General features: G+C 37.3%; 3 protein-coding genes across 8 annotated transcripts; all 3 read left to right on the plus strand.

Annotated features, from left to right (window-relative positions):
• The first annotated feature begins 352 nt into the window (after nucleotides 1–352).
• Nucleotides 353–12,375, plus strand: LOC107225953 (cytochrome P450 4C1). 4 transcript variants are annotated; one of them, XM_046739764.1, is made up of 12 exons: nucleotides 353–763; nucleotides 4,011–4,117; nucleotides 4,187–4,277; nucleotides 6,971–7,156; nucleotides 7,246–7,315; nucleotides 7,673–7,799; nucleotides 8,285–8,354; nucleotides 8,446–8,561; nucleotides 10,553–10,621; nucleotides 10,724–10,901; nucleotides 11,046–11,298; nucleotides 11,452–12,375. In XM_046739764.1, exons 1-12 carry the CDS (start codon nucleotides 607–609, stop codon nucleotides 11,603–11,605), a joined length of 1,578 nt encoding a protein of 525 aa, XP_046595720.1. In that variant the 5' UTR covers nucleotides 353–606; the 3' UTR covers nucleotides 11,606–12,375. The 4 variants fall into 4 exon arrangements, with proteins under 4 accessions (XP_046595720.1, XP_046595721.1, XP_046595719.1 ...); XM_046739763.1 differs by lacking the exon at nucleotides 353–763 and adding an exon at nucleotides 3,450–3,741; XM_015666600.2 differs by lacking the exon at nucleotides 353–763 and adding an exon at nucleotides 3,457–3,741 and having other exon boundaries at nucleotides 11,046–11,225.
• Nucleotides 12,376–13,683: 1,308 nt separating this feature from the next.
• On the plus strand, nucleotides 13,684–20,094 carry LOC107225952 (carbohydrate sulfotransferase 5). The gene is made up of 9 exons (XM_015666599.2): nucleotides 13,684–14,056; nucleotides 14,597–14,620; nucleotides 14,793–15,014; nucleotides 15,943–15,990; nucleotides 16,141–16,298; nucleotides 16,429–16,664; nucleotides 17,938–18,136; nucleotides 18,222–18,401; nucleotides 18,853–20,094. Exons 3-9 carry the CDS (start codon nucleotides 14,874–14,876, stop codon nucleotides 19,169–19,171), a joined length of 1,281 nt encoding a protein of 426 aa, XP_015522085.2. The 5' UTR covers nucleotides 13,684–14,056; nucleotides 14,597–14,620; nucleotides 14,793–14,873; the 3' UTR covers nucleotides 19,172–20,094.
• Nucleotides 20,095–20,939: 845 nt separating this feature from the next.
• On the plus strand, nucleotides 20,940–25,426 carry LOC107225954 (carbohydrate sulfotransferase 5). Of its 3 annotated transcripts, none has more exons than XM_015666602.2 (7): nucleotides 20,940–21,071; nucleotides 21,655–21,850; nucleotides 22,272–22,432; nucleotides 22,563–22,798; nucleotides 23,537–23,735; nucleotides 23,821–24,000; nucleotides 24,334–25,426. In XM_015666602.2, exons 2-7 carry the CDS (start codon nucleotides 21,707–21,709, stop codon nucleotides 24,653–24,655), a joined length of 1,242 nt encoding a protein of 413 aa, XP_015522088.1. In that variant the 5' UTR covers nucleotides 20,940–21,071; nucleotides 21,655–21,706; the 3' UTR covers nucleotides 24,656–25,426. The 3 variants fall into 3 exon arrangements, with proteins under 3 accessions (XP_015522088.1, XP_046595723.1, XP_046595724.1); XM_046739767.1 differs by lacking the exon at nucleotides 20,940–21,071 and adding an exon at nucleotides 21,096–21,347; XM_046739768.1 differs by lacking the exon at nucleotides 20,940–21,071 and having other exon boundaries at nucleotides 21,762–21,850; nucleotides 22,257–22,432.
• The last annotated feature ends 750 nt before the right edge of the window (nucleotides 25,427–26,176 follow it).

Genomic DNA, 26,176 nt, shown 5'->3' on the forward strand with positions numbered 1-26,176 from the left:
GGCAATACTAAAACGATAGAAAAAATGAGTGGAAATATTCTATCTTCTGAATAACCTGATATAACCATCGAAAAAAGTAATCAAACAAATCTACTAGATTTTTAGAAATTTTTAGGCGATTTCAAAAGTAAAGTCAAGATCTGAGCGCTCATTTTTTAGACTAATATTTCGTGTTACTTTGTTAAGTGGTAAACATTCGTAGCCTGTAACTGTGTTGATTTTATGAACACTCAAGTTACGACTATCTTATAGCAAGATCAATCGATCTCATTGGTCCGTTTCACACGGTGGGGTAATTTGGGAGTATGCTAGCGGGGATACGTTTATTTATTCGCTCCAGAAAATCTAACCAAGAGTACAACCGGATTATACGGTCGACGCATCGGTACGATTAAACAAAATTATTTGTGGTGAAAGTCGGGTGTTCGTTGTTGGTGATAAAGTCGCGACGATCATTGCATTATTTTATAGTTTGCGGTAGGGGAAAAAGTAACAGTGACGTCGATAAAGTAAATACTGAGAAAATATCAGAAGGGAATTTTTATTTCGGCAGTTATCAACCGTCTTAATTCTGGCGCAATTAATGCGATTCGGAATTTGAACACGATGGATCATTTGGCAGGATTCATTGCAATCGGAGTTATTATGTATCTCTTATTCTACGAGATTACGAGAATTGTAACTAGGCGTTGTTCTAAATTTGAGGGACCGCCAAGATTTCCCATCATTGGAAATGCACATCTCTTCATCGGCAGTACCGAAGGTAATTTTTAAAGGGTTTCCGGAATCTTAAATAGTTTTGAGAACATCGTGGGGTTTTGCAGAATTTCAATTAAATAATTGGAATTCCGACAGGGATTCTTATGAGAAATTTGTAAGGCTTTTCGGAATTATTATCAAGATTTTTCGGCACCAAATTCGATAACATAATTACACGGGATATTCTTGACGGTTTTTTTTTGTTTTTTTTTCTTAAGAGAATATCGAATCTAACAATAAGAATAAAAAGAGGCTGGAGGTGTACCAACTTGCGTTTCGTATGTTCATAGCTATTGTGAACAAGTTCCTCGAACTTTTACGCCCATAAGTGTGCTACCGAACTTTGCCGTCACTGTATGATCGCAAGCGAAGGATTGACACCCTCTACATAATGGAATCGAAAATCCGAAAATAATTGAATTAGTAATTGGTACTGGGCGGGCCTTTTTTAGATTTTGTACAGACGTGATTGCGTGATTCGACACAATACTTGTTATTTCTTATGGTTATATACTGACTTGATCAACCGGTTACACGGCTGATTTCGGTCCGACGAGATGCTGCTTTTGCTCAATTAAATATTTATCATGGTTTTCGGTTTTTGTGTAATACCTCCAAACTGTCAAATTATCACCGTGTTTATACAAATACTGCTCGTATTGTGCAGCCCGTTCCCATCATCCTTGCGCATCAAATACTTTTAGACACTTTGATGATCGTAATTCGATTACGTATTGTTAATTGAAAATGCTATTCGATCGGTAGTTTTATGATCCTGAAGATTTGTAGAACGCAACTGAAGCTAATCAACTTCAATGTTACTGATACGTTTGATCATTAGTTTATATCCAAAACAAAGTATCACGTACACGTCGGGCCAAGAAACGGATCGATTTAAAACGAGAATAAAATCCGAACGCCTTAATCGAGTTTTAGAAACTTTTTTTTTTTTCGTGAAATGAAATAAATAAGTTTTTTGCTCCGCGTTGGAAAATCCCGTAAAATCTTCATTCCTTGCTGAGGTTCAATCTTTTGAAAAATGGGTTTTGAAAACATCGCTAGGAGGATGAGAGAAAAAAAAATATTTAACAATGCTCGATTTGGTTTCTATGTTAAATTGTGATTTCAAGTTTGATTCTGACATTGTAGCAATTCTCTTAACGTCTCTCCACACGATATGGAATGTTTATTTGTGGTGAAAATTTTCGTTTTCGTGCCATTATCAAGAAAGTTCACTATCAAAAAAGTCAGATGCAAATGATGTTGCGGAATCAACTGAAACTGATAAGCGTCAGGTGAATGGTCCGATTACTTTGGCCAACAGTAAATCAGAATACAATCAGAAACGACTAATCAGCAGGTAGAAGATACTAACGATGAATAATGGTTTTTTGACCTCGGTAGTTTTCGAGTAAATATTATTCTTGGATATGAAGGTCGGTACAAAACAGTTTTTTTTGTTAACGTTTCAGCCCGGGGGCCCTCCTCAGAACGATTATATTTAAGGAACATCTGTAACGAACAGAAAATTATGTAATACAAGTTAGTTATTAAAAATTAATATGTATGTAAATACTTGTTTTTGTTTTATTTTTGTTTTTGCCTGATATGATTGATACGGGAGATCAAAAACATGTATAAATAGGATATAAATAATATAAATAAGGGGACGATGAAGAATTTGAGCCTTTTGTCAAAATAAAAGAAAAAACGTGAAATCGATGGACAGGCTTACAAAACAATATGACGAGAACGATAACAAATATGACATTGACTCTCAATTGAATAAATTAAATATAAATAAAATATAAATGAAATATAAAGAACATGTAAATAAAACGTGAGTGAAAAATAAATCAAAGATCAATAAACTATAAAGGGAATATAAATAAGATATAAATAAAATTGAGATTAAATATAACTAAATATATAAATAACATGTAATACCTCTTTAAAACCGGTCCATAGTCAAAAGAATTAAAATTACACACTCATTCAAACATTCACAAACAAATTAAAATAAAATACGCCGAAATTAACACACTTCAGGTTATAAAATTGTCTGGGATGATAATAAAAAAGTTTAAATTTCATAAACAAATTAAATATCACTCATCCCGTTGTTTGTTATTTGACCACAGCTTCGTCGTATAATCGTCTCGATGATAGTATTTTCCGATGGAGTTGCAGACTACGGTTTTTTAGAAGCCTCCTTCGTGCTGACTCAGCAATGCGCGAAAGTTTTGAAATTGAACATTTCTTCGATTTCGTGTCTTGGTTTTATTGTTCAATGATGAATTACACGTTCTTGTAATTACGGAGACTGACTGGTAATGACGATGTGTTGAAATGGATTAAAAACTGGTATTAAAAATGAGTATAAGATTTCTGCGGGGAATTTAAGATTGGTCGGCTTGGCGTCTTCCCGTAGAATGTTCAAAATGTTTAGCCGTTTCTCCCGCCTGACGCCTGGATCGAGATGGCTGTGTCAAGCAAAACCTCGCGGGCACTTTGAATTTAAAATATCGTCACATGTAAGAGGCTTATACGATAAACAAGGCTAATTGTGCTGATATAATTAAAAGAGAATTACCTTACGACGACGTGGAACTTTCAATTTCGAAGAAAAAGAAACACGTAGAAGTAATAAATAAACGGTAGAATACACAGAAAAAAAAAAAAATATCATACACAACAACGAGTATAAAACAGAGTTTGCGGAATATCGTCACAGTCCCAAGTGGAGACTGACTTCGAACGGTTGGTTATCAAAAATATACGATACAACAGCATTCGCGATGGAGCGTTTGACACTAGTCACCCAAAGCGTAGTTATTGCCTGCCTCATTTTCTACGCTGTGTCGAAAATTATAGTAAACCTTGCGAAAAGGCGATCGTTTGGCAATCGTTGTTCAAGGTTTGAGGGACCGCCACGGCTGCCCATTATCGGCAATGCGTATCTCTTTATCGGGAGTGCCGAAGGTAATTTTTACGGGGTTTCCAGAATCTTCAATAGTTTTGAAAATATCGTGGGGTGTTGCAGGATTTCGATTAAACATATGGAATTTTGACAAGGATTCTTATGAAAAATGTACAGGATTTTTTTGGAATTCTTATCGTTTTCGGAGTATCTAATTCGATAATATATAATTACACAGAATATTCTTGACGGTTCTTCTTTAATGAGAATATCGAATCTAAGAATACGGAAAGGCTGGATGCGTATCAATTTGCGTTTCATGTGTTTACAGCTATCATGAATAAGTTCCTCGAATTGGATAAATTGTATCCGAGATATTATCAGTTATCACTTGGCACTCGTTCGATCTTCGTAACAAGTGTTCCTGAGCAATTGAAGGTTTGTCTCTGATGATAGAAATCGAAGCCATTTAAAATTTTTGTCATTCAAAGTTACTTGCCGTTTCAGGTGATATTCAACAGCGCGAAAACCATTGATAGAGGAGGACTGCTAGATTTTGCACGGCCGTGGTTGGGTTCGGGAATACTTTTGGCTAAAGGTAAGTTGTCGACGTTACTCGAAAATCCTTCGCTCATGAATTGTAAATATTTGACGTTACTTCACGTCAACTACGCCGCAATAGTGTTGCGAAAAGAAGGGCTAGTGCATAACGAATCATGTTTAACCCGCAAGACACGAAATATTTTATTTGTGTTCCAAAAGTGTTTGATCTGAAACATGTTATATTTCATTGCAACATTTCAAAAATATGTCAGAAATACGTCCGTGTCTGCATGTCGAAAATATTTCGTGAATTTCAAATTTAAACACAGACATGACAAATTTTTGAAACATTTCTGACATGTTTCGTGTCGTGTGGTATGTTTAATATGCGGTTTAAATACGCGTTTATGACTTACCAGCGGAATTTTTAGAGGTTACCGTAAACTTGACTTGGTCCCGAGCTTCGACTAAGGTGCTTATTCAAAGTCCACTGTGGTACTTTGCATTGGTATATTCCAGTCGCAATTTGAACGGAGATCTTCGCATTACAATGGCATGTCCGCTACATTACTGCTTGTAAAATCATCCAAGTTTTCCCGATGTCATTTCTGCCGAAGCAGCAATGAAGTTTGGCAATAATAAAATAACTGGTTATTCGAAAAAAATCAATAATATCGTCACAGTATGTTAAATGGATAATCTGTCATAAAAATATGGTTTTAAGCGAAGTTTTCCAAAGTGATAAAAATTTTTAGTGGCATCTCAACAAATATGTCCGAAATATTTCAGACGTATCGGAAAACATGCAAACATTGATTCGTAGAAATGTTTGAAATATTTTTGAAACAATTAAATTGTTTAGCTCAGAATAACATATTTCCGAAATATTGCCGATATATTCGAATGTTATGTTACGATTGATATATTTCTGAATCGTTTCGAAAGTTCCTGTGATGTTATATTCTACTCGAAATAGTTTTGAAATATGTTTGGGGCATTCCATGCCAACTCGGTAAGGGGCCATTCATGTATTAGCTAACGCTAAGCGAAGGTCAGTCCATTCAGAGAAACGTTATCAAATGTTACTCTACGGTATAAGGCATTCCAGGCAAGCGTTAGCTAAAATGGGTAATTCGATGTTCGTATTCAAAGCCAACACGCGGCCTGCTTGAGAATAATAAAAAAAAATCCTTGAACGGAGGTGTTAATAATGCATGAATTGCTCAACAATAATATCTTGGCAAATATGATGTTTATTGCATGCATTTGCGAAGAAAGACAACGCAATGCTCAATGAATAATGAATTAATTTTTACTAAACATGTTAACGCTTGATGTTAATTAATAAGGATTAACATTTAATGAAGTACACTGATCAGGGTGTGACGATAAGTGGCATTTCCGTCATTCCCAGGTAATGAGTCGATTTTCCAATAAACTTTTCAAAAAACGTTAGCTGACGTTAAAAAACATTAGTGGACAAAACAAGGAAACGTTAGCAATCTTCATCATTAGAGGTGGGATGAAAAAATTTGCAAAAAATACGTTAGCTAATACTCGAATGATCTCCTGAACGGTTGATCATGACATATTTTAATTTTACCGTGGATTTTTCCTACCTCAGTACGACCTCTCAAAAGCTTCCTCAAATATTTTCAAAATTCTTTAATCACTCGTCTTCACCCTATGATTTTTTAAGCCCATCTCAAAAACACCCCAATTTTTCTTCATAAAACAAGAAAAAAAAAAACATTCAATTTCCAAAATGAACATTTTTACGCAAGATTCAGAGTGGGACTTCTTTTTCTCCAATTTCTTTCAATCATTTTCTCTACTTTTTTAACCATCTTTTCTATTTTCGTATCTGTTAAAAATCTATTACAATACGTACCGCATCTTCGATTTGCTGACTGATTTTCTTATTGCTTTTCTAGTTAGCAAAATACACGCACGAATTATTATTTATTTTTTTTTTTTCTGCTTCAAATTATATTTGTGGATTGAGTTTCGCCGTTCTTTCACTCGAACGCTCTTCCTTTATTCAATATTAACATATCTTCCGAAAGGAAAAATTATTTTGCATGTGCGGTGCTTTTTACTAAAATTCCGATGAACTAACTAATGTGTTCATTTTTATTTATTTTATTAAATATTCAGCTTCGTCCGATAGTTTCATTCGATCCTAAGATCGTACCCTTCGATTTTCAATCTTCCAGAGACTTGGTTTTTCGAAGCGAGTTTCGAAGTTCCTCATAATTTCGAATCACATTAGTTTAACAATGAGTAATTTATAGAGCAAGGCTCTGGATTTTTTTGACGGGTTTTCCATATTATTCTCCAACTACGGCAAAGCTCTGCAAGGTAAACAAAAAATTGAGAAATACAATTTTCAACGTATTGCTGGTGACGTCAAAATCTTGTAGTGCCGTCAGAAAAGACCAATGGATTGTTGGAAGCAGAACACTCTTAATTAAAGCTTTCGAATAGAAAATTTTCCAACGGACATTTTTCGTTGCAAACTTTTTTACGTATGACTGGCGGGAAGCGAGATAATTGGCAAAGACAAAAAAAAAAACAAAAAAAGAACGATATTCTTTTACTACAAGTTGTTTGCAAAATTTTCTCGCTCAAGTTGGCTCGCGTGTAAGAAACAGCATAACTTATCAGTGAAGGAAAAAAAATAGAGCGTGATAAAATTTCTCGACAGTGTGACTCCGATTTTAAAATCGGTTGATCTTTACGTTACAGCAGCGAAATGGCAAGTACATCGGAAGCTGATACAGCCGACCTTCAGTCCCATGATCCTGAAGTCTTTCATCGAAGTATTTTCCAGACAGTCAGCGATGATGGTCCGGCAAATGGAGCGCCACGTGAACGGAGACGAATTCGAAGTACAAAAGTACTTATCACCGTACACGTTGAATATGATATGTGGTCCGTTAACTACGAGGATTTAATATCTACTTTTATTGAGCCACGATACTTTTCGTTACCAGTAGTTTCGATGTTTGTTTTTATCGCAGGAACTACGATGGGCGTGAAATTGGAAGCACAGACGGACGAAAATTGTCAGTACGCAGAGGCGGTAGAAAAGTTAGTCGATCGTGATTTTGTTGAACTTTGTCATCGAGTCGCCAGAAAATCATCATTGAAATTATTTCTCTGCAGTCGCTTGCTGAAAAACAAAAAAGACAACTCGTGCACAAGGAATTCATTTCGAAAATTTTCTAGCCCACAAACCTTTGTTGAGACACCAAATCTTGCACATGAGTAAATTGCATGAAAGTATTGTATGTATTCTTATTTCTCGTATCGTCGATTACAAGTTCTTACGGATTAATGAAAGTCATTCTATTTTATTAATGAAATCGAGTTTCCGGTCATTTAGAACTCAACTTTGGAGAGAATTCTTCTCAAACGGTTTTCACAAGTGAAATAACCTTTTCGCAGAACGACGTCCAGCATTTGTACGAGGGCCTTGAGACCCTGGTTGCATTCAAGTTTCATTTTCTACCGAACGCAACTTGGCAAAGAGCAGCAAAAGGAAATCCAGATAATGCATGACTTCGTTGAAAACGTAAGTAATGTACCGGGACAATCTCTTGAATCTTGAAAATCGATTGCGCATGCGCGAGTTTAATCGGCTGTTCGTGCAGGCTGACCAACTCGAGTTTCAGCTGTCAAACTGTTTCTGGCGGCGATGTAGTTGATACGTATTTTCGAGGTTAGAATGTCAAATAATTGAGGCAGTGACTCGGAAAGGATTGGGAAGCATTTGTTATTGGGTTGGAAAGTTGATTCTTCAAAGAACGGTCGGAGTTTAGTGTCTATATGCTCTTTGAAAATTCAAACGTACACATTTTGCGTACGTTGGCCGGCCTGCATCGCAGACAAGAATATCGCTGCGGGAAGATTTCGCCGACCAATGAGATTGAATGGCTGATTTTCAAGTTTCAAGAGATCGTCCCGGTTGCATATCAGTTATGAAATTGACCGTCACCTACAACTTCGCGAAGAATAATCGAAAGCCAGCTGTTGACGTCTTCTCTTTTAACTTTACAGGTGATACGAACGAAGAAAGAACTGCTCCAAAATCGTCTTTGCCAGCCGGAATTAAACACAAATGAATATGGTTAGTACGAATACCTGTTTTATTTGAGGGATCATATGAAACTTGACTGACTATTATATTCACTCACTGTCAACGGTATCAATTCGTACAGACGAGCCGAAGATCGGGGGCGAAGTGTTCTTGGATCATCTCTTGAACCTACCCCGTGACAAGAAAACACTCACGGACGATGAGATTCGGGACGAGGTGCACAGTATAGTGTTGCCTGTGAGTATTATTCACACGTCGATGTGAAATGGAGAATTCCATGGATCCAGTCTCTGGATACCTTGAATCTGTACCTACCTGTCCGATTTCAACAATTTATTCTCCGTATGGGACAATCGGTAGACAATAGAGTGAAGGACTATAAAGAGAACCGAATCACCTTTCGGATCCCATTTTCCCAGAGCTTGATTTTGAGCCAAATTCAGTCAACGCGGAAAGTGACGCATGCAATCGAAGGTCACGCGAACACGGCTTCGTGAGATCGACAATCTCACCTTTCACGTGGCGGCGTTCATTCGCCTTAAATTCAAATGATAGAGTTCCAAAGATTTGTAGAATCAACCATAACACGGGATTTCTAATTGTAAGATGAAGAATTGTTGCAACCATTAGAGTCGTGAAGCAGAATGTATTTAATTAGAATAACGATTTGATAGCAGAATCGATAAATGCCGTACACTTTGAGGCAGTTGGGCAGTAATTTCTGAAATATTTAATTCACATCATTAACGGATCGTTCACTGTCATTATGGATGATTTCTCTGGTTCTGTTGTTTTAAAGTTCTATTGTAAAGCCACCGTTCGTATTATGGATAAGAATAAATTTATATTTGCTAAGGTGAGTTTTTCTATCATACATTCTTGCCATCATCAGCAAGATACTTGTGCAAATTTGTTTTTTGATACATGTATTGAAAATTTGTCCTCAGGATGACTCCAATCCGAGTGTCAAAACGTTGACATCAAATATTTGTTGTTAATACAAGACCTATTCCACAGCATTCAAACTACGAGGTCAAGATCACCTTCACATTAATGAATGTAACACTTGATCAAATTTTATTTTGTTCTTATACTTTAACGTCCATGTTTATGGTTTATTAATTTTAATTTATAGTCCAGTCCAACAAACAGGTAATCTCATTGCGTCGCAAATAGGTATGCACATTACGCGCGATATTCAATTTATTTTTTTTCTGTTGTCTACATATGGTATTGCAAAAACAATTATGTTTGTTATATTTTTTGTTCGCTTTTTTCCTTGAGTCGTACCTAATCTGACATTTGAGTCAAAAAAATAAAGGTTATAGCGAAGTAAACACCGAAGACTCAAGCAGACTACAATGCAATAAAATCACGTGACGTTGCCAAATTTGTTTTCTGATTATTCGAGGAATACAGTGCTCACGATTATCCGTCGGATCATGTTACTGTTGCTATCCAACTACCTTAAGTTTATTTTATTTTATTTTATTTTGCTTCACTTTATAATTTAGTTTTGTAAAACTTCCAACACCGTTATAATTGATGTTTGATTTGATTCATTGAAAACTTGTTCAACATTCAACGCATCTGTTTTCAATTCGCAGTCAATCAGATATATTAACCGAAGGCAACTGGAAAACCCAAGTAGTTGTACGGCACTGAGAAATCCGAGTCCAAAAACGACATTTGGCGATCCATAGCCTGACAGGCAGCCACGACAGTCGTCCTGGTCCGTAGTTTAGCTGTCGTAATTAATCAAATCAGGTGTTATCAGCTTCGATTTTTTAACCCAAGTCTGAGCAGGAAGGCGGCTCTGTTCAAAGGTAGCAACGATCGAAAATCTTTGTCTTCGACAAAGGCAGCTCAGGATATTCCCGAGTTTGCGAAACTTAGAAATAGGCCAGGTTGTTTTCAGTTCGACAAGACTGGTCCTAATTTTAACCTCTTCGGGGAAGTCCTGTTTGTTAATTAATTCTTTGCAATTAGGGAAAGACATCCACACTAACGTGGGGTTCTCACAAGCTATCGCTTCGAGAACAACCCGAACACGTTAAAATAGATGCACATCCAAAACCGGTCCGAGGTGATGTTGTAGATCTATAAACGTTGATATGGCGTGATAATAGTAGCTTTCACAACAGAATATGGGAAAATAACAGAGGAAGAAATGTTAAAAGCGATGTTACGCGGTGACAAACTCGTTCTGATTTGCTGTTCTATTTCAGGCAAGCGACGCACCAGCAATTACCGTTTCTTTCGTGATGTTGATGCTGGCATCTCACCCGGATCTGCAGGTGTGTGAATAATATTCCGATTTCCTATGGGTTATACTCTACTGCTTTCACGAATACAATCATCGTCACATGGCGAATGACTCGTTTTCAACATGTTGGTAGGACAAAGTTTACGAGGAACTTAGAGAAATTTACGGCGACGATGATAACGAAGATCAACTCGTCACTCCGGACGACTTGTCGAGGATGAATTACCTGGACCAAGTGATCAAAGAAACCATGAGGCTGTTCCCAGGCTCACCCTTTCTCATTCGAGAAGTGACTGACGACTTGGATATAGGTTTGTAAGCTGTCGTAACTTAACCCATTCGGTCTTTCTCGAGCTGAGTCGATCAGGATGCAGCTGATTTCATTACTTGGCACATTGCGTCGCAGCACGTTATGCTTGCAAAATCATTGATCGAACCGATTACTGACGTTCAAGGTGACCGCGTTTTGCCAAAAGGAAGTTCCGTCGCTCCCAACATTCTAAGGCTGCACAGAAGTGAAGAATACTGGTCTGACCCTTTCAAGTTTGATCCGGACAGATTTCTACCGGAAAACATTACCGAGCAATATCCGCACTCGTATCTACCATTCGGCGCAGGCCCGAGGAGTTGTTTGGGTAAGCCAAATAGTGACGTTGAGGACGATCTTGAATTGCTGCATGGATTATCTCTTCGTATCGAAGTTGATCGGTAACAAATTGCAAAACATGACGAGTTAAGAGGAGAGCTAATTTCACTCGCACATATTTATAAGCTAGTTCTGCTATCACAAGTTGGTCGGTAGTGACAAAGTATGTTGATATAAATACTACAAGTCGTTAGATCTGGATGTTCCAATTCCAGGATCGAGGTATGCCATGATGATGATGAAAACGTCCGTGGCGACGATTCTTCGACGATATGTTTTGACGAAAGATCAAGTTGTACCTGCCGAACATATCCGACTGAAAATGGAAATGGTGCTGAGACCAGCGGAACCGATCACATTGAGAATTAAGAAAAGAACACGAGTCGTAAATAAGTTTTTATAACTTTTCTACGGTAGAAAATTGAAATTTCATACCTACTACGTTCAATGATAAAAAATATAACTACTCTTAAGCGTAATTCTCTATACATGTGTTTCTGACGTCATCCAACCTTTCGCCATTTTAGCCATTACGTCTTCAGCGGGTTTCGGGATTTCGATCATTCGAGTCTTTGGTCAATCGTTATTGATAAATTTCGATTCGTAGATTTTCAACAAATACACGCGTCTTAGATTTAGAAAGTCGACTCTTTGACTTTTCGATATTTTTGCAATTCAATATCTAGCCCTGTGTAATCTTGGCCATATTCGGAAAAAAAAGATGTCGGTTTAACTTTATCTATACAGTTTTGCGTTCTCTATTTTTATTTTTCTACAAATCATCTCTTCGTATCAACGGTCTTTCTACATTTTCGCGTGTCGGTAGTTTGACTTTTGGGATTTCGTCCCGTCGCTTTTTGGTCTTTCGCATTTTTGTACCCCACCCGATGTTATCCCTCCAAAAAACACTTCTGTCGCAAAAACCTTTCGCGAAGTACATTAATTGTGGTTATTTCGCACAAAAATACCTTCTTTCATCAAACACGTATGCATTCAATCACTTTATACAAAAACACTTATTTCATAAGAAGACTGTGCACAAATAAATATCCGTATCCTTTATCGAAAAATATTTTAATCGCATACTATTGCCAAGTATATGTCTGTTAATTTACAATAAAAGTATAATTGAAACTTGATATAATTTTCTAAGCGAAATATAAGCAATGTATAATGTCTGTGATTTTTTACTCCCATAAGTGTGCTACCGAACCTTGCCGCCACTGCATGGATGGAACTAATGGAACGGAAAATCCGGAAAAAAATTAAATTAGTAATTGGTACTGGGCGGGCATTCTTTAGATTTTGTACACACGTGATTGCGTGATTCGACAAAATACTTGTTATTTCTTACAGTTATATACTGATTTGATTAACCGGTTACACGGCTGATTTCGTCCCGACGAGATGCTACTTTTTGCTGAATTAAATTTTCATCGTAGTTTGCGATTATTGTATAATACATAATATAAAAAAAACCATCTGCTACGAAATTTACGTATTCAATGTTACGAGTTATATTATAGTGAAAGTTGTATATTCTATAATATCATACATAATGACTAGTATAAAACAGTGTTTGCGGAATATCGTCACATTCACAAGTGGAGACTGACTTCGAACGGTTGGTTATAAAAAATATACGATACAACAGCATTCGCGATGGAGCGTTTGACACTAGTCACCCAAAGTGTAGTTATTGCCTGCCTCATTTTCTACGCTGTGTCGAAAATTATAGTGAACCTTGTGAAAAGGCGATCGTTTGGCAATCATTGTTCAAAGTTTGAGGGACCGCCACGGCTGCCCATTATCGTAATTAAGTAATTACCCCATATGATAGGACTGTCAAAAGGATCGTTTGAGGCCCGACTGAATCTCCTTGGAACACAAAATCAATGTTACAACATACGTCCTTACGGAATGGAATAACAAAGTCAGAGATACGAATTTACCTCCAATGTTGAGGGTCAAACACGAAATCTCGAGGGCTTAATCTTGAAGAACATTTGGATGTAACCAATAATCTCGAGAGTTGTCTTCAAAGTTGAAAGTTCGTCTCGGAAAACGGTTAAGTATGACCATTAAAGCCAGAGAAATGATAAGGGTGAGCCCTCAAAAACAGATGAACTTAACCATTAAGGTAAAATGTTATCCGCAAGGACAAAACTCTGCTCGAAATGTTACGCTGCCGAGTCGCCATGCTCTCGATGCGTTTCCCCGAATTATCAATGTCGTCAATCTCACCGGGCGCGCATTTCGCAAGGTACCCAGTCCCAAAGAGATGGATGCCCAGTGATTTGGAAGTCAATAAGTTCGAAGGAAACATGCTCACCTCCTGGGATATTCCGGTGCTTGCTAGACACCCTGTCTGAAAAGCGAGATACTCCGTGGCAGCAGCCCAATAGTTTTCAAAATCATGGTTACGAAGGTTTTCCCCGACGCCAGGAAGGTTCTTGACCACCTCGATGCCGAGTGACTCCAAGTGCAGATAGGTATAATTTTGTACATGATAATTCTCTGGTATTTCAGCGATTCGGAAACACCGTGAAAATTCAGTTCGTAACCACGAGCTTTTTTTCCCCGAGTCGATTTCCCCCTGACATGATTGTAAACATGGACGTAACGCGGCTATCTACTTATCGGCACGTTTCAAGAGTCCCAGATGCGAAGACTGGCGATAAAATCAAAGCACTCAGGAATTTAGAGGGCCACTAAATCCCCACCTGCTGGAATTTCACTCACTATTACGGACAAAGTGTAGCTTTACGCACATTTTCGTAGAGTTAGCAAGCTTCGCAAGTCCTGCTGAACGCGTATTTAGTACGTTGAAAAGGCGTGTTGAGTATTTTTCTTTCGCGTTAATTGAACCCTAAATTCGAACCTACGTGTCGTTATAATTTCTGTGCAGTGCCAAAACGCCACTTATTGTTACGGCTCGCTGAATTCCAGCATGTATACTTTAAAAAAAAACATCCTGTTTTCTGTGAAATTGTACACTGAAATTTGGATTTTGTGAACCCCATTAATTGCACCTGTACGAAGAAAGATTTCACATGTTATGGTTACTACAAAATTATTGAAAATTATTGCATATCTTATCGGTGATGGGTCAAATATTGTTGGAATTACAAAAAACGTGTGGTACAAGTAACTATTCAATTTGATTCAATCAGATGTCGACATTTGACTTTCTGAATATTTCGACATTAATTCTGTTTGTCCAATTAACTGCATTTTTTTTGGATGTTAAATAATGCTTTTACCTTAATTTATTGTAGCACCAACATCAAATTATCGTAATAGTTGGAAGCTAATATATGACAAGTGACCATAATCATTAAAAACAGTAGCATAAATCAGACTTTCTGGTTACAGGAACAATTGGTAAATAATGAAAATAGTTTAGAGTTATATAGCAATAACAACTAGAATTTCGAGCTGAAATTTCCGTGAGTTTTTGCTTTTTGCGCTATTTCGATTGCTGTTTCGTTTTACACACGTGATAATCAGTCATTCCTTGATTTATTTCAACTGTGTAAATTTCAACAATTTTAAGATTCTCCGGACATCGCCGGCAGTGTTACTCAATTACAGATTTCTCGATATTATCCGCTGCGAAATTTGACGTCGGAGCGAAATGATGAAACGAGGAAGTTTCTACGTTCTGATCGGCCTCGGATCTTTTTTCCTGCTGTTTTTGATGCTTGACGAGAGATTCGGCAGCCCTTTAGTGTATCAAATACAGCCAACTGCTGCTGTTCCACATACAAAGCAAAAGGTGAGTTCAATCGGTCGGAAATCTCAAATGTGAATTAATAATTATTGAGACGCACTGGTCAAGAAAAAAGAGTAATTGAATAAAAATCGTATTAATTAAAAACGGCAGAGTTTCACCATTTTGAACGGTCTGTAACGATAAAATCATTTCACAAATCATTCATATCGCAGTTTGGATGATTCGAATTAAGACCGGATCATTTCTAATGCACACCAGGGACGATGTTTCATAAATGTTCGTCGTCATTGGTGCGAATGATCAGACTGCTGGATATTTTTTTAACAGTTTTTGTTCTTCTCCTAGACTCAGTTGACCGACAGACGCTGTTATCGCCTTATCTGAAAATTATGAAATATAGCGACTAGCGAGACACGAAACAGTCCGGAAGTATTGATATCAGCCGATATCAATTAAAAGAATAAAATCATATCTCTGAACTGTTAGTCACATGATTCGAAATATTGTTCCTACCATTTAATCAGGGCTTGTGTAATCGAAGTTGATAAAGAAACTTAATAGCTATCAAAATATACGTCGTATCTTACGATCATATCAAATTACCGATTGCAGTGTATGAATTTTGGCATTTCTTGTTTTTCAACAAGAAACAAAAAAAAAGAAGTGTTTTGGACACTTTTGCCAAAATTCTAACATACCAATTTGGTACTGTTATATATCACTGGATCATTGCAAAAATTTTTTAACATGAATGTGGTTCATTGTTTACATAGAATTTGGCACAAAATTCATGACAGTTACAACGCATGTCATCTATATTTAATGATTTTAATTAAGTCATCAAAGTACCATTAGGCATTACGTGGTCTTCCAGCTGTGCAGTCAGCCATTTGTTTACATTCTCAAAGTTTCGTGACAACAATTGCATGGGTGTTAAACTTATTAAATGATGATACTTTACGTATTTTAGAAAATCGCGCCAAAAGAGAAGCTTGCGAAGATTCAGAAACCAGTCGAGGTAAGAGATTAGTTATAACGTAGTTAACGATAATAGTAACTCTTTTCCTGTAATGCAAAAATTTGTTCTCGACTTCGATTTTTGATAATGACTCAAATGATCTGTGAGTAAAGATTATTGTGTGAAACCTCACGATATGATTTCATTCAGGTACTGTTATTGCCAGATACTGCAGGTGTTAAGAAAAAACTTAAGCCGGCATCGTCAGAAAAAATTCTGGAGCAAATCATTAGTACGCAACGAAAATTGATCAGCAAAGACATGAAGGGCTACGAATATCCCGATGGAAAATATAACATAAGTGCCAGGTAAGAAAAGTGTGTTTATGTGAACTTTTCTTACAATTTTTGCTTGTTGAATTCGGACATTCATGAGTTTCCGAATTCAGCCACAGTAGCTGAGATCTTGAATCAATAACGAAGTCGTCTCTTCTTGCAGTAAGCTCGAGGATTTGGTGATGGAAAAACATGGAAGACCGGTCAGAAGTTTGATCGTGACAACGTGGCGAAGCGGAAGCACATTTTTTGGCGATATTCTTAACGCACATCCGGCAAATTATTACCACTATGAACCGCTGCTGGCTTTCGATATCGTTCAAGTCCGAGGTCCTCCCTTGTCTTCGAAGGCTTTGAAGTGGGTCAAGGATTTGCTCAACTGCGAATACGAAGACCTAGGTGATTTGAATTCACGTTAAACACCGACATTCGCCGGACCCTACAATAATTTGAACGACAATTTTTGGTATCGCAACTGCTTTTACACATCGAGCAGTTATTTATGGGGTGAACCATGCGAATCGCATCGATGGACAGCAATTTTGACTACCGGCGTCCGTGCGAAATCGGTTCTGTAATAATCTGCTGGAAAACTCGATCGCTTATTGTAGTGCTTGTGAAATTTGAAAGCCAAAAGAAATCGCGATTGATAATTCCTGGGAAATATATCTTTTCACAGATGCACCAGGGAATAAATTCAACCGGTTTAGCGAGCAAATGTTACACTTCATTCCTGACATCGGATGTTCGTTACTTATTAGCGAAATGGAATCAGCGGTATATCATCATTCATGATCCATGTTCATCTTTTCGTAGTGTCAAGAATGTGGTTTTTTACAAATCGGTAACAAGAATTCAAACTAATTAAAAATTTCACTAAATTTACAATACCTCACATGATACATAAATAAGGCAATGTTGCGTAGAATATTTTTGTTTAATTGGAGATCTCGTTGAAATTACGAGAACTGTGAAGAAATGTCGACACGTTAGTATTCAACTTGTTGAGCAAACAACTGCATCTGTGTCAAGAGACTTCGTACGCTCTGCGTAATGATAGCATCGTGGAAAATCTTAACACAGCTGAATGCTCAATCCGTAGGTTATGCCAACTGCGAAAATACTTACACGAGCAATTCGAAGTGTTGATTTTGCAAACAGACATTTCGGTCGTCACGAATTCGTGGAAAAGGTTAGCATAATTGCTAAGAGAGTGAGTTCCGAGTCATTCGGACAAAGGACCGTTGGAGGAAAAGTTATATAATCAATCCTGTTAGGCGTCAGCGATTCTATGGTTGGTAGAGTAACATGGACCTGGACAATTGTCAAGGAAAGAATACTCATGCTAGAATTACGTCCTTGGATCAATTGCGAAGACAAAGGATGTAAAATGCTCTCCAAAGTCTTGATGTACAAGTCGATACAAGGCCATTGGAACATAAACTGACCTTATTGAAAATGGTGTTGTATGATATCAAATAAAACTACATTGATTAGGCGGTAGACCATGCCGAGTTTGCAGGACACACATCGTCCTGATGAGTTGCTATGCAATTTATCTGACACACTGTCTGCAAAAGGTTGCAGTAACAACACTTGACATTTACTCGCTGATTACTCCAGTCTCCGACAGCATCCAATCCATATTGTTGACTTCGATATTATATTTCAGGTGAATATATCGACTACGGAAAACCACATCCGTGGGTTTTTAATCACAATACGAATTTGTGGAAGCAGTGTGAACGTCACAAAGGGGTCTGCTATGACCACAAATTTCTCAGCTCGATGTGCAAGCTCTTTCCATTCCAATCGATGAAACTTGTACGACTGAGGTTACGAATCGCACAGGAGCTTCTTGCGGATGAAAAGTTAGTGCATTTTCACTTGTATATTATGTAGTTCATTCACAGTCTGACATCCTTCGCTTCAATTTCCGGTGATTACCATTTTCAGATTAGCTGTACGGATGGTGTTGTTGGTCAGAGATCCTCGAGGCATTCTTCAGTCGAGAAAACATCGAGACTGGTGTCCTTCGAGTCCTGATTGTTTCGATCCAGCTTTGACGTGCGCGGATCTGGTCTCAGATTACAAAGTTGCTGTTGAACTACTAAAAAAGTACCCAACCAGATTCAAGTATGTTGTTATCTTATATTGCAACGCGTTTGTTCTTTTTTTTGTAAATATGAAGTAGTAACTGTACAAAAACACGTATCGTTCAATAGATACATCGAGTAAAATACTATCATCCATGAGTATCGAAAGAAGAAGCTAAACAAGCTCGCTGGAATCATTGCTTGCCATTACTAATTTCTGATCGAATTTTCTAAACGGACACCAAAATTCGTACCTGATTTCTGAAATTATGAATTTCGAGATCGTTCTCCTGATGATTTGTAATTTCAAGCCGTGATAAATTGTCTCTGCGTAAATTTGATCATAGAATGTTTTTGGAAAGCGAGATATCCATCTATTTCTGTGGAAGATTTCTGGTCTCAGTTGGTCAATAAATTCAAACTAAAGTTTATCGTTTCAATTGACACTAAATATTGACATTACTAACAATAAATGATATCACATTTCGCAGGGTGATACGATACGAAGATCTTTCCCTGGATCCGTACAAACACGTTGAAGAACTTTACAAGTTTTATGGACTCAACCTTCACCCGAAAACGAAAAAATTTCTCGATTCTCATACCAAAGCCAGCAAGGGTGGAGTATCGAGTACATTCCGAAATTCAGCGATTGCTCCGTTTCATTGGAGAACGGATTTGGAATTCGCGGAAGTAGAAGGAATACAAGAATACTGCACCACCGCAATGAAATATTGGGGTTATGTTCCGGCAATGAACGCTACTCATCAGAAGGAATTCAACCCTGTTACAAACTACGCGTTGAAATAGTAGCTCGTTTTATTTTTTTCCCCTTTTTTAGTAGAAGGGATTTCGAAAATATTGACAGACTCCAATTTCTAATGGACATTCGAAAGGATCTTCAATGAAAAAGTATTTTAAACCGATCGGATCTAATTGTAAGATAAAAACAAACTCAAATATTAATTTATTTTAATTTATAATTTATTCAATGTTGTCTATTTATGTCCACAAAATTTGTTTCGAAACCAAATTTATTGTGATCTATGATCGGTCTATATTCGATTTTACAGGTCTCGTTTTTGCTAAATAAGGTTTTCCATTCCAAATAATTTTACATTATTGTATATGATTCAGTTTGAAAAGTCTAATGGAAAACTTGCGCTTTCAAGGACGGTTGAAAATATGGAAAAAACCATGCTTATACCTAACTTGTCCAGTCTTAGAATGACATTGATTCTCCCCACCAGTAGAAATTTCATTATTATTATTTTTATGATGATTGATAAGAGGAGACCTCGCGTTATGCAAACTGAAATTTTTATTCAGTCTAAAGCTCTGCGGGCCATAATACAGAAGTATCAGTTGATATTCGCTTGATGAAAACTTCACGGTGTAGCTGTAAATCGAAAATACCTATTTTTATAAAGTAGTTTGACCGAAGACACGTGGAGGTTGATAAAAATTAATTACTAGTTGTGAATGCAAGTGTTTCATAATTTTATTCTCATTCAGCACAGTGACATTTGAATAAGCCTGCATGGATCATCGACTTTTTTGATTTCGTCTAAACATTTAACACTAGGTATCGAAATTTGTGCATGTGTAACAATAATTCTGTCTGTAATGAATTAAGTTCGTGAAGCGTTTTCGGGGAAAATAACTGCATCGTTTTTTGTTGTTGTCGGTGTCTTCGATTAAGGTAAAGCACAAAATAAAATTTTTACACAGTTGACTCTACAATTATTAAACAATTATAAAATTCTGTCAACACCTTACTCGAATCGCGTTTTTTGTATACGTGAAAACGCCGAGATTTGACAAGAATCCACTTTTTTCATACCGTTAAATCGAGGAGTGATCTTCTGTCGTAGCTAGACTCGTAGAAGAATATACTTTTTCAGTTGAATAATAACAACAAAGTGAAAAGTGAACATTTAGCAAGCCGGTAACTTTTGCATCCCGTTAATAATTCACAATTATTATGCTTGTGATTTTCTTAATTCCAGTTCACGTGCCAATTCCTGGTCAGTTGGAATATTGTCCGTTGTAAAAAATTACATCATTCGTGATAAAATGCAATAAAATACTCTGATAAGTCTTATTTCATGTATATTGACAATCGTTTGTATTAAATAATGAAACTTAGTACGTCATTTTTTTTAAAGTAATTGAAAATTTTTAAATTTCACCTAATGCTTCGAATCAAACTATTCTTCCGAGCCGAAAGTTTTGCCCTACGGTACTAACAATAAGTAAAGTCTTATCAAATCCTTTTTAGCCATTAGTCTTATTGAGAACCTTGAGAGACTTACCTGCTTGAAATTTATACATACCCATGATCTTCGATACCCTACAATAACGTATTTTAGTGCTACGTGTCCTAATCGTCTTACGTAAAAGCCTACTTACAGCATTGAGGTCCTCATGTATTGCGGAGTGTTCGATTAACAAGTTTGATTTCGGGATTCAGACTTCATCCTGAGTAACTTGCGCGTCTGCCGCTAGGGGCGCCGAGGCGCAATCGTTCCCGCGTTTGAGTCTCCCACAGATTAGTATAACCTGACCGGTCGAGCTACCCATGAGTAGAGCAATACAGACTGCCGCGTACATTGTTTCGGTTTGAATACGGAGAAATACTCATTACTAATGAGCTCCGGTGTAGTTAGTAAAGGAATCGGTGGATTTTAAACACAAATTACAGAAATAGGTATGAATTGTAGATCATGTGGGGAATGTCACTCTCGTGCCCAGTGAAATATGTTCAAATCGTTGACTATGACTATTATTTGATATCCCGTCGTGTAGTTGTAAAGTTATTCGTTATCATGTTGTAATCAAAGTACTATATACAACTGACCTCGGATGCATTATTTACATCGATATTTGCTGTATGCGATAATTTCGGTCCAAATTATTATACTACATCATTCTACGGTTGAAAATACAGAGGACCGCCATCTTTGAATCTAAGCGTTGAAGAAATGTAAATATCTGCCAAGTTTAGGCCTAGCATAGAATCACTTTTCAATGCATGATAGTCCTCTCTAGATCTTAATTATTCCCTACCCGAATGTAGAACTCTAGAGGCTTATACCGGGGCCAAAATATTTCGATTCGGACTATCATTCAATTTCTCTGAACTGTACGATGTTTTAATCACCGGTTTATAAAAATAAACGTGCAGTTATGAGTTTTCGCGCAACCTGTTCTATCGGTTAAAAACATCGTGCCTTATCAGTCTTCTGAAAAGTAATGAAAATCGACACGACTCGCTGATATTTCTTGTACAGTTTACAGTTTGTCCCATTCTCCGTGCAACGGCACGAAAAGCAGCAGACCGAAATGTCGAAACGTGCAAGTTTCTACGGTCTGATAGGCGTCGGTATTTTTTTTACACTGTATTCAACTTTTAATGTGAATTACGAAGGCCATTCGGTGCGTAAAACAGAACCAACATTTCCTATTCCTCAGCAGTCAGAGCAGAAGGTGAGTAATTAGTTCAGGCGAAAAGCTCGAATATGAATATGAATTTCTGTTATTCCTAAGCTGTAAAAATCTCTTTATAAATATGAAAATAGAAAATACTGGAATTATATACAAAGCTTGGATCTCGATTACTTATTTCAATCTTTCCAAAGTTGTGACAAATTTAGTCGATTCTTTAACTTCACTCTATCAGTATCACCCTATAATACCACTGATTGGTTCTATTAAAATTATATTATGCTACATGAATGACATACATGCTACTTTTAACAATTCGCGAATCTACTGTAACATCCCGCATTAGCATCAACAGCAAGTGGTAAAACGTTAGTCTTCTTTTATTTTCTCGCGTGAATTTTACGGTGATATTTTATTTAAAAACCATTCCGACATTTTAGTATTTTAGTTTTAAATGTTCAAGTCCCCAAGATGGGAGGACAAACCGCAGATCACAACAGTGGAGAGAGGAATTGATCCGGTATCGAAGACGATAGAACAAATCATGAGTGAGCAGCCCGAATTGATCAGCAATGCTATGGAGGACTATCAATATCCCAATGGAAAATATAACATAAGTGCGAGGTGAGAATCCTGTTTTTATTCAAACGTTTTCTACATTCTCCACTTGGTGAATTATGTCATTTACAAGTTTCCAAATCCTGCTACAGCAGCTGAGATCTCGAAGTAATAAAGAAGTCATCTCGCCTTGCAGTAAGCTCGAGGATTTGGTGATGGAACAAAATGGAAGGCCGGTCAGAAGTTTGATCGTGACAACGTGGCGAAGCGGAAGCACATTTTTGGGCGATATTCTCAACGCGCATCCGGCAAATTATTATCATTATGAGCCGCTGCTGGCTTTCGATATCGTTCAAGTTCGAGGTCCTCCCTTAGCTGCGAAGGCTTTGAAGTGGGTCAAGGATCTACTCAACTGCGACTATCAAGATTTGGGTAATTCTGAATTACGTTACGCACCGACAACCGCAGAAATCTACAATAATTTGTACGACATTTTCGGGTCTCACGATCGTTTTTGAACGTCTAGTAGTTTTTTATGACGTAAACCATGCGAATCACACCGAAGGTTTCAGTTCTATGAAATTTTGATGAAAGACTCAATCATTCATTGTGACGTTCGAGAGGATTTGATGAAAATTAAACCGTCCTACAGATTTGAGGATTTTATACGAATTCGCGATTAATCGAAAGTGTTTAGAGGAAGTTGTTGGCAGGTTACAAAATAAAGGAAAATATGAGTTGAATTTGTGGAAATACTCTTACAAAAACTATTTTACCAAAGCAGTAGGAGAAGGAAAGACGGCAGAGAGGCACATGCATTAAATTTATACTTTTAAAAGTAATGGTTCGATGAGATGAGGGTTCTTTTTGTTCGGAACTGTTTAGATCGATTTTCATTCACACAATGTTCTTTTTCTTCGGAATTATTTGATAGCAATCATCAATACTGATAAGCTTTCGATAAATGAAGCCACAACATTAATGTCACTGATCAGTGTTTATTTGACACATTAATCTCCCTGAGAATTAAAACCCACTTACGGATTAGGATATGATATGATAAGTCAACAATGTATTATAATCTCTCGATTCCGTATGCAACCGACAAAATTACGTATACATTTTTAGGAAAACGCCGTAGTGATTGTTAATTTCGATCCCAAATTTCAGATGAATATGTCAACTACGGCAGAGACCGTCCGTGGGCTTTCATTCACAATCCGTATTTGTGGAAGCAGTGTGAAGCTCACAGAGACGTCTGTTATAACCCCAAGTTCCACAGCTCATTGTGCAGGCTGTTCCCATTCCAATCGATGAAACTTGTACGACTAAGGTTACGAATCGCACAGGAGCTTCTTGCGGATGAAAAGTTGGTGGATTATCACTTGTATATTACGTAGCTCATTCACAGTCTGACATTCTTCGCTTCAATTTGCGGTGATTACCATTTTCAGATTAGCCATACGGATGGTGCTGTTGGTGAGAGATCCTCGAGGGATTCTTCAGTCGAGAAAACATCGTGACTTTTGTCCACCAAGTCCTGATTGTTCGGATCCAGCTTTGACGTGCGCGGATCTTGTCTCAGATTACAAAGTTGCTGTTGAACTGCTGAAGAAATACCCAACTCGATTCAAGTATGCTGTTTCCTTGTATTGCAACGATTTTTTTTTTTTTTTGTAAACGCAGAATGGTAACTGTACAAAAATACGTCTCAGTCCACACATGCATCTAGTGTAATACTATCGTATTGGAGTATCAAAACACGGCGTTGAACAAGCTTGCAATAACCGCTCACCAATTGATACTCATCGAATCTCACAAATGGACGCCAAAATTTGTACATGATTGACGAAACTGCGAATCGTTTCATCATTCTTTTGACCTTTCGTGTAAATATACTGCGATGATTTGTCTCTAGCTGTGTTCTATAGGTGAGTTTGGCGATAAAGTAACGTTATGTTTCGCAGAGTGATACGATACGAAGATCTTTCCCTGGATCCGTACAAGCACGCCGAAGAACTTTATAAGTTTTACGGACTCTTTTTTCATCCGGAAACGAAAAAATTTCTTGATACTCATACCAAAGCCAGCAAGGGTGGAGTGTCGAGTACTTTTCGAGATTCAGCAGCAGCTCCGTTTCATTGGAAAACAGAATTGGAATTCGGAGAAGTAGAAGAAATACAAGAATCCTGCGCGACTGCTATGAAATACTGGGGTTACGTTCCAGCAATGAACGCTACTCATCAGAAGGAATTCAACCCTGTCACAAGCTACGTACTAGAGTTATAATTGTATTTTTTTTGTATGATTGTGATTAGCAAAAAAGACTTTTGAAAATGTCGACGCGGTTAAATTTCTATAAGACGGGGATCGCGAGTGAAAAAATATTCCAAACGGCGATAAATGCATTCAATCATACAATGTACAGTTTTGTAACTGCTCATCTTATTGCAATTCAGGCAACACGACATCATGATATTAATATATGAACTCAAAAATTCGTTCAACTTGTACAACTGTCTGTCGCATCCAAAGTCATCGACGTTACAGATATCTTATTTTCGAGGGGTTTTCCAAGCAAATAGAATCAATACTCACAGATACATGTACTTACCTTTTCGAATTTCACAGATAATTGAAAGTTTCTCGTTCCGCGATAATCACATACATTACAAGCCTGTTTCTTTACTCTTTGGCAAGTTTGGAAACTGCTCGAACGCTTTCAGGTATTCATTTATTCGTGGTGTTTTCTAAGATAATGAAACCGCGTTTGGACAAAAAACGCGTGAACTTCCCATGTAGAAAGAATTAGAGCGAAATTATGTCGGTTCTATGTTTTCGTCAATTTCTAAAGATTGAATTTTCCAAATTTGAAAATTATACTTCGGCTTTCCGTACTGTGAAATTCCTCGAATTATGTTTTGGGTCATTTGAAACTCCATATTTCAAGGCTTATTGTTGATCTATTGTGCGGTCGTTCGATATTTTCATCCCGAATCCATCTGAATTATCCATCTGACATAGTCAATAAAAACGTGACGCAGACACCTGTTTCAAGAGTATCTCGCTGTAATCAATTTTCCCCCCCTCTGCTTGTCGAATCTGACTCACGATTATGAACAATGTTCGCCCTCGCATGGACACGTAACTGTCATAGTTATTGTACTCGACCAGAAACATCGATCGATCCAAACTTTGTGCAGCTAAACCGTAAATATCAAACATCATTACGTAACAATGAAATCCAGAGGGAATTGGTCGGTTCGGTAGGCTGAACGTTTTGTCAATCTGTTACTCCGATGTTCGAATACAGCCGATGGTTTGTTTGTGTCATCGAAACATCAAACAACGACTCTTTGTGCCTGTAATTCATGTAATTCGACGCATCGCCAAGAGTTGAGAAATTGGAAAGCAAGATCAAAACGCTTAACATCACTTGGCAAAAAATATGCAAAGTACTAAACATTCATAATTTGTCGTTCCTGCAATAATCGCACATAGTGGACCGAATATTGCAAACCCAATTCATTGCGCAATGATCGTTGAGCAAGTTTGAAAACTGTTTGCACTTTCGTAACATTTTTATTCACAATTTTCCAAGATGTCTGCCGAGAATCTTTAAGACAGAGCAATAAGTTTTGGATGAGAAACTGAATGCGTCAACTTCCAAAATGACTGAACAATAATTGATTTCCGTTTAATTCATATACTTATCAAGTATATCCCAGACTTGGAGTTAATTTAGTTTCTTGAACTCCAAATTCTGCTGTATCGCATGATGTGTATCAAGAAAGAGACGAAATTCTAATA

Source organism: Neodiprion lecontei, chromosome 5 (genome assembly GCF_021901455.1).
Source record: "Neodiprion lecontei isolate iyNeoLeco1 chromosome 5, iyNeoLeco1.1, whole genome shotgun sequence".
Classification (NCBI taxonomy): domain Eukaryota; kingdom Metazoa; phylum Arthropoda; class Insecta; order Hymenoptera; family Diprionidae; genus Neodiprion; species Neodiprion lecontei.